This window comes from Suillus fuscotomentosus (assembly GCF_016647785.1).
Source record: "Suillus fuscotomentosus strain FC203 chromosome Unknown F5891scaffold_11, whole genome shotgun sequence".
NCBI classification, from domain to species: Eukaryota; Fungi; Basidiomycota; class Agaricomycetes; order Boletales; family Suillaceae; genus Suillus; species Suillus fuscotomentosus.
This window is the reverse complement of record NW_024539523.1, coordinates 1-7924: the sequence shown is the minus strand read 5'-3', so window position 1 is coordinate 7924 and position 7924 is coordinate 1. Positions and strand designations below refer to the sequence as shown.

At 47.3% G+C, this 7924-nt stretch overlaps 2 protein-coding genes across 2 annotated transcripts; one reads left to right on the top strand and one right to left on the bottom strand.

Moving 5' to 3' along the window:
* The first annotated feature begins 2459 nt into the window (after positions 1–2459).
* On the top strand, positions 2460–5701 carry F5891DRAFT_1171067 (nuclear pore protein 84/107). The gene is made up of 12 exons (XM_041365528.1): positions 2460–2747; positions 2795–2899; positions 2948–3272; positions 3326–3473; positions 3523–3635; positions 3685–3995; positions 4045–4167; positions 4213–4330; positions 4380–4589; positions 4643–4808; positions 4860–5253; positions 5305–5701. The coding sequence occupies exons 1-12, from the start codon at positions 2617–2619 to the stop codon at positions 5486–5488; spliced, it is 2328 nt and encodes a 775-aa protein (XP_041229315.1). The 5' UTR covers positions 2460–2616; the 3' UTR covers positions 5489–5701.
* Positions 5702–6702: 1001 nt separating this feature from the next.
* Positions 6703–7923, bottom strand: F5891DRAFT_977309 (uncharacterized protein; the record flags this gene model as incomplete). Its single annotated transcript, XM_041376691.1, has 5 exons — positions 6703–7050; positions 7096–7410; positions 7463–7624; positions 7778–7834; positions 7882–7923. The coding sequence occupies 5 exons, from the start codon at positions 7921–7923 to the stop codon at positions 6703–6705; spliced, it is 924 nt and encodes a 307-aa protein (XP_041229314.1).
* Position 7924: the final 1 nt, after the last annotated feature.

Sequence of the window (7924 nt, the reverse complement as noted above, 5' to 3'; positions counted from 1 at the left end):
CAAATAATATAAAATATCCGGTATGATCAGGGGTACTCATGTCCCTCTAGCGAAACCAGTACCCTTAACAGGGTCCTGGAATATCACCACATGGTAAGTGATATATCATTGTCCTATACTTTAACTTACCAGCAGGGATATAACATGGATTTGCTTTAATTACAGTAATATGATATATCATATTGACACTATCAGCTGGAACTTTCCCTCGCGTTATCCGACTTGATCCCATTGTCCGGGGTCTGCTGTGGGGTGTTTGACCTTTGAGACAATATAGTTAGACGTCAAGTTCGCCTTGCTGGTTGGTTGACATCTACATATTCCTGGACACCACACGCTCCTCACTGGGCATTATTTGATCCCTGATCTACTCCAGGGTGCTTGACCTTTGAGACAACAGAGTCAGATGTCGAGTATACCATGCTAATTATTCGACACTTACATATTTTTATTAAGGTCTACCTTGATAGACACGGCAGGTTCCTCAGTCACTGTGTTCATGTGTGTCCATAAATCTATGGTCAGCTGAGTCTAACTTGCCACTTACTTGTTGTTCGGGAGGTCAGTATCTGCAGGTACAGGACGAGATCGTGGGGACGTGTTGTGCATTATTTGTGCTGTGGTGGACATAGATGGGAGAAGGATGGCATGAATGGGGAAGTAGACAGTTTCAGCGCGACTACCCACGTTTTTACTGCAAGCAAACCTTTCACACATACATGAAAGAAGCATGTTCTTGCATGTTGCGGCAGCCTTGTGGCTAGTGGCAATGGGTGCATGAGATCCCATAGAATGGAATACAACCTTCACTCAGACTCTATCTGACACTGGGCCAGGCACTCATTGCTGCATTGGTTATCAATCCTCCTGCTCAATGCTGGTATTGACCACTGGAGTGAATGTATCTGTCCTTCAGCAAACCAGGACTGTTATAATGTACTATGACGATGAGTGAGAGGTAGGTGACCGCAGTGAAATGCATGCGATGATATCATGAGATAGGTCCCAGATTACATATTGGAGTCCATGATACAAGTGTGAACATCTTCGGTGGAAATCATTGTTGACTGTTGTTGTGCAAAGGCGTTGTACCTGATTTTTCATGAAAAGTTCAATCATCACTACCTCCAACAACCTGCAGGCTACATGCCATCTTGGTCAACGAAAAATCTTGAGGGTTCCGGTGGGACAATAAATTGGAAAAACGCCTCTTGCACGCTAGGGATTCGGCCTCTGCCGTTGGAGGGTCTTGCGTTTCTGAATTGTAAACACTTGAGTAGGGGCGCACATCCTGCCAGAGATAGTATGTTGAATTGGTCTCGGGCGTATTCATCAAAAGGATTTCATATTTGCAAATGCCTGAGTCGTCCAATATGCGGTTCTATACAGCGCAATGTAGCAGGAATCTCGGTTAGGCAAGGACCCTGGCTTACCATGGTCAAATGGATTGGATACTAGTTCACCATCTTCTCCAGCTGGAAACTCGATGTCTGCTGGGCGTCCTCCCAGCGCTTGACACAAAAGATACTCAGATGTAGAAAACGCAATACTATCTCTATGCTTGCACTGCCAATGTCATGGTGTGAGGGAACCCCTTAGGCTCGGATGCTGCACAAAGTCTCGGTGTTATCTTACAAAATGTGCCCTCATAATCACGGTCTGACCCATCATGTCACTTTTCCATGGCGAACAAGATAGTACGCAGTGGCTACACAGATAGCCCAGTCTTCTTCCACACCATCCGCGATCCCAAAATCCAGGGGACAAACTGACGAGGGAACCAGCAGAGGAATTCGAAAAGATCTGACTTGACTTCAAGCAATATATAACTTGGAGGGTCTGGATTCAGTACTTCTGCAACCACACGGTGTGCAAATTTGTTGCTAGCATGTTCCCTTTGGCTTGAATGCCACATATGCGGTTATACATCCCATAAAAATGAGGCTCGTCGACGGACGTGGAGGATAATTCCAAGGTGGCTGCCAGAGCGACAGGCACAGTTGCCAGCGTTCTGGGTGGAAAGATTTCTAGGTTCAAAGCAGAGAGGATGTAGAATGCACCTCAGCGTGCAAGTATGATGGACGATGATCGATGAACAGTTATAATTGGCTTACTACTCTACAGACGTATCGAATGGCGCAATGTGAGGACAAGTGAGGGACGCAAGGACATACAGGCTAGTTATTTGTCAGCATCCGCATTTCTATCAGACTGGACGACTCCTACCCATGAGACAAATAGTTTAGTGCCGTGCAGTATTGTCTGGGGCTCAGCTTTGTCGGAATTACGCCAGCCATGGCTGATGTTGTGCACAGACCTTCTTCTCAGTGTTCCTCTTACCCCTCTCGCCCCCCCGGTGTCCGTACTGCATAACGTGGTTGTGGCCTTCAGCCCTTGCGCGATGTGTCAGCTATAAATGAAAACTCCGACCGAATTGAGCCGAGCGGCTGACACGCCCCCAGACAATACACCCAGAGTCTGACAGATTTGCCCCCAGATTGACCATTAACTAGACTTTCTGTGAACTGCGTAGCTGCCTGGTTGCAGTAGATAAGTCAAAGTCATTATCAACATTCGACCAGTTCAAAGTCGTTTTCATTTCCAAAATCTGGAGAGATGTCCGAGTCCTTATACTCGTCTTGTGCGGATGTACTCTCTGTGTGCCAGGCTGCAAAAGATGACCTTGCCGCTATCCTCGATCCCAACATGGGGTTTGCGCCTAGGCTACGACAATTGTGTCGCGACCGGTGCGTATCAAATTCCTTGTCTATAGACGTACCTCACCCGCTACCAGAATAACAGAAGCGGAGAATAGCGCGTCTTCTGACGTCTCTCAAGAGGAACTCGACATCTTACGCATGGAGGCCAATACGTGGGGCCTTCTTCAGGCTATAATTCCGTGAGTGAACGCGTCTTGCTACTGGTTCCTAACTCAAGGCAACTGTAGTGCCCGCAAAACCGAACCAGAACCACGCGTCCATCCCCGCACATTACTTGCCACAAATCCCTACACACCCACGTCAACATTAGCACAAGCAATCATGGATTCATCAGTACTCCTCACGGAACTCGTCGTAGTACGAGAATGGCTCCATGAAACTGCCCCACAACCGCAACATCCAGAAGCCACCACAGGATACTGGAAATTTACGAAACATAATGTCATGCAGGGTTTACGCACAGGCTCAGGAATAAGAGAGGGTCTGGTAAAAGAGCTAGATCCTGATGCCATGAACAGAGGTGATGGCCGATCATTGGCAGCTGATGACGCCGTGAGCCAAATAATAACTTGTTGAAGCACTGACCAACATGCAATCATTCGCAGGGATCTGAGAAAAGCCTAGCACAAGCGCTCTATTCATTTGTTCGTGCTGGCAGATTGGATGAGGCAGTTGAATTATGCAGAAAAGCACATCAACCATGGAGGGCTGCCAGTATCCGCGGTTCGCTATTATTTCAATGGCGAGCTATTGGTAAGCCAAGCTTTAGGTATGCATCCGCGCATATCTGATCTGCTGACAGCAAATGAGCAACGGAATGATGACGGCATCGATGATGCTGATGATGCGGAAGGATGGCAGGGAAACCCACGTCGAAAATTATGGAAATCAACATGCGCAAGAGCAGCCCTGAATGTGTGTTATCTAACCATTTGCGCACCATCTTTTTAACGTATCCTCCAAGCCCAACCTCCCCGATCCAGAGCGCATTCTATACGCAGCTCTCGCGCCCTGCCCGCAAACATTTAGTATCCTCAAGTCTGCATGTCGAACATGGGAAGACAATCTATGGGCGCAGATCAGTATCCTATGTGAGGAAAAACAGACCGCAGAAATGATTAAACTGGGTGGCGGCTTCTGGGATGGAGGACTGGCAGTATTAGAAAACATGCCCTCGCCTCCGTCCCAAGAGGAAGATGTGGCTGAGGAAGAAGAGTGGGAAAAGGAAGCGACATCTACGTTGGAAACCCTAGGTAGCGTTCATGTGGAGGACGGGTACGGCCCACATACACGTGTCTATTTTCCATGTGCTGACCGTCAGTAGTCCTACCGCAGACCACGCATTCCACGTTTCTCAACTGGCCATCATCCTCGATCGGACAAGTTCATTGCTAGAAACCTTTGCAGCTGGACTAAAAAATGGAAACTTTGATCCCGAATCATCAGAGTGAGCTGAACAACGTGTATTTGACACCCTCTAACGAAGCATCAGGTACCCTACGATGACGCGTTTCTTCGCCCACCTGTGCCTTTATTTGCGGATGATTGATATTACAATTCCGCCGCTCGCGACCCAAGTCATACTCGAGGCGTATCTACAAGTATTGGAAGTGAGAAATTGACCCTAGTTGTTTCTTTCCGCGCTAATCTCCTTGTCAGGCTGCAGGCCAACGAGAGTTGATCGCCATGTATGCCGGCGCGCTAGGAGACAACGCAGTCGAACGATATGCGATGTTCTTGACTTCGCTCGAGCTGACCGCGGACATAAACGAACGTCGATTAGCATTGACTCGCGCACGAGAACATGGCCTAGATGTTCACAGGGTGGCAGTCGTCACTGCCGAGCGAACAATCGATAGAGCTTTCGAGGTTGGTGGGACTTGCATTTCAAAGCTCATGTGCGTACTGAACACTACTTGCAGCTTCTACCTCAAATGAAGGGACCACTCCCTTCTGTTATTACGTTGCAAGCCACTCCCTCCGATATCGAGCTCCTTCTCCTTCGTTCCATAGAGTGGACGACATTTGAGGATGGAACGCATGATACCGCACTGGAACAGGCGACCGTCATTTTGCGGTACTTCTTAGGTAAGCTTGTTGTCGATGTTTAACTATCACGATTTAATTCATGTCTCCCAGGGGCAGGGAGAGTTTCGCTTGCAAAGAACCTGATGGAGGTGCTTCCGCGTGAACTCGCCTCCATTGACCAGCCCGAGGAACGAGCAACAGAATACCTTCACTACAGGCAGTTCTTCACGATCTGGGACAGCCTTGACCGTGTCGTGGAGTGTCAGAGTCTAGAGGTTTCGATAATGAACCGGGACACCAGGGCCGCTTGGTTAAGCGACTACAAGGGACTTATGGACCAGGCTTACGATGCCGTCGTGAAACTACTCACCTCGGATTGGATGATGCCGGACGAGACAGGAGATCGCCGTTCCCGTGAGCTAACTCGCGTTCGGCAGATATACGTCCCCGAGCTTGTACTGCGGCTACATGTCATGCTCTACGCCTCTCGAGAGCATGTCCCAGAGTAAGCATGTTTTCGTATACAGTGCTTGCAGTTCTAACACATCATGGTCAGAAATCTGAAGCGCGCATTGGAGCTCGCTAACATTGTTGCGGATTCGAGGTACAAGCTGTATGATGATTTCTTGCATCTCGATGGCCGAAGGCTTGGGGAATACCTTGACGCTGTACGCCGGGCAACGATAGCTGGCTTGGAAGGGGGCGGATCGGACCCTTTCAAGATTATTATAACTTTGTGAATCTATCTCGGAGGACAAAGTCATCCAAATGCCTACACTTACTATGTACAAGCGTACCGATCACCTTCAGACGTCGCGTGTCATTTTACAGTGAATTACAATAACAGGTGTCTGTATATTACGTTCGCCGTTGTCTTTTCCTTAGCTTCTGTAGGAAATAGTGTCCGAATGTCTCGTCTTCTCGTGACTGAATACCATCGCAGATGGCATGCTGCAGGACAGGTGGACGCCAATTGGTTCCGCGGGATCAAACATCATGCATATGACGCGATGATGTCACCAACGTGCTGATTGGGTCATCCACACAGAGATTCAATATTCAATATTCAATGTTCGACCATAGAAGTCATGATGTTTACTATATTCCTTGTCGTAGCAGGCATAGTCATCTTGATATCCCCATTCAAGGCGGCAGAGCCCTACTTCTTACCTCGCAGATCCTTCATCTTATGTGTTATAGAGACTTTCCCAGTGGCCGGTATCAGTGTCTATAGAGACTTATTTCGAGCGAGGAGACGCGTGCACTAGGAGAACAAATGTATATCTCAGTTTCTAGTAAGAACTCGTTATACGAGCTTAAGTACCTAGGAGAACAAATGTATCTAAGTCTCGTTAGTACTGTATAACGTGCGCGATGAATATAAACGGCTTACATCTCAGTTTCTACATCAGTAAAACCTCACTTTTATTTTTGGTGATGAATCCTAATTTATCCTTATTTTCTCACTTTAACCGGGTTTGAGGAGCCATTGGGGTGACATGAAAGAGACGGCGGAAAATTTGAGAAAAAGGCCACTCGCCCTCTGAATTCTACTTTATTGCTCTTAAAAGTCACTTACTAGGCATTGACCGACAAAAAAAGCAGTAATAATAGCGCAAACGGCGTCACATTGTCCAATACAAAGTACAAAACATTGGTTAAAATGGAGTAAATGGCGACGTGAAGTGTGAAAAAGTGGTCAAAATAGGAAGAAAGGGCAGTGATTGTAAGAGCGAAAATGAATGTAAAACAAAAGAATTGAAGGAGATTAAAGGATATGAAATGCGGATAATGAAACACAAAACGAGCAAACCGGGGTGATGGTGGGATAGGCAAAATGCAATGGTTTGAAGACGGGCGCCGCACAATTGGAAACTTGCAGTGAGCAGTGCAGAAATGACATCTATAGAATGATATCAGCTCGTCAATAAAGGAAAAAAAGAATCAATCTTTGTTACCACAGGATGGCGCGGATGTCAACGGCCTCTGAGCCATCATCATCAGTGCGAAAGTACTTCTGGAGGCCGACACTGCCCAATTTCTTCAGCAATTTCCGAGCCGTTAATGTTGTGGTCCTCATGTAGTCGTCTCCTTTCGCCTTGATAGCAACCACATATGATGCAGTTACTGATCCCCAGTTGTTGATGGAGAAGGCATTCTCGGTAGTGCTATCCTTGCCGGTGGCCTTGTTGAAGGTCTTCGGTGTCCGCAGCTTGCGCTTCATTTGTGCAGGACCCAGATCTAGGGTGTCCACATCAATGTCAATGGCATTGACACGGAGACGTTTGATGGCACGCTCGAGCTGTAGAATTATCAGTAATGTTACTTGAATGTACAGAGTACTTACTGAAGCTGCACAAATGCCAATAACACCAGTCATCCCGACGACAGACAGCACATATGTTTTAAGTGCGGGGACTTCAACATGCCCGAGAATGGCATGAAGATGAGCGGTTGCGAAGAGCTGCAACATGAATGGAGACCGGAAGGCTTGCATCGGGTCTAGGTTTTCCATGTCCTCATAAATGAAAGCAAAGTCCTCCAGAAGCACATCAGCAAGTGTTTCTGGATCAGTGTCAGCATTCCTAGTGAAAAAATCCATCATAATAGCCAGTCCCGTTGATCCAAAATTGCTGCGCCACTCTGCGAGACGTTGGGTGGCCTGATTGAGATTGTAACCATTAGTAATAGTGACAGAAAAAAATGCGACTTACAACGCCAAAGACAGACCCTTGAGCGGTCACCTTGTAATCAAGATCTGATTCTTCTGAATACACGACATCATAAATGGATTGGAGTGCCTTGACCAGAGGAGCGTCTAAGAATTGCCAGAGGTCATTTTGACTCCCGGCCCACAGGTAAAGTGTTGGGAGGAACTGCTTCGGCCACCGTTGATCTTGGCAATGAGGAGGGAGATGATAGTTTCAGTAGCTCGAGTGCGTCTTGTATTGCTTCTCGATCCAATAGCCAGGTGGGGCTGTGAGCGTTAGTTGCGCAGTGCTGGCATCAATGTCCTCTTCAATTTTCACCTTCTTTGCAGGTGGTTGCATCTTTGTGGTGGCCGACTGGGAGACGGCAACGGCAGTCTGTCAGAGAATATAAGTTGTGATAATCATCAATAAAATAAGCTTACCGAAGAGGTCAAACACACAGCCGTCTTCGTTGTATTGGCCATT

What these genes read in the sequence shown, in the direction of transcription:
- F5891DRAFT_1171067 (XM_041365528.1), top strand. Translation starts at nt 2,617, where the DNA reads ATGTCCGAGTCCTTATACTCGTCTTGTGCGGATGTACTCTCTGTGTGC. An exon ending in CATTGGCAGCTGATGACGCC is followed by an intron (nt 3,273 to 3,325) that starts GTGAGCCAAATA and finishes AATCATTCGCAG; the next exon opens with GGATCTGAGAAAAGCCTAGC. An exon ending in TCTCGAGAGCATGTCCCAGA is followed by an intron (nt 5,254 to 5,304) that starts GTAAGCATGTTT and finishes CATCATGGTCAG; the next exon opens with AAATCTGAAGCGCGCATTGG.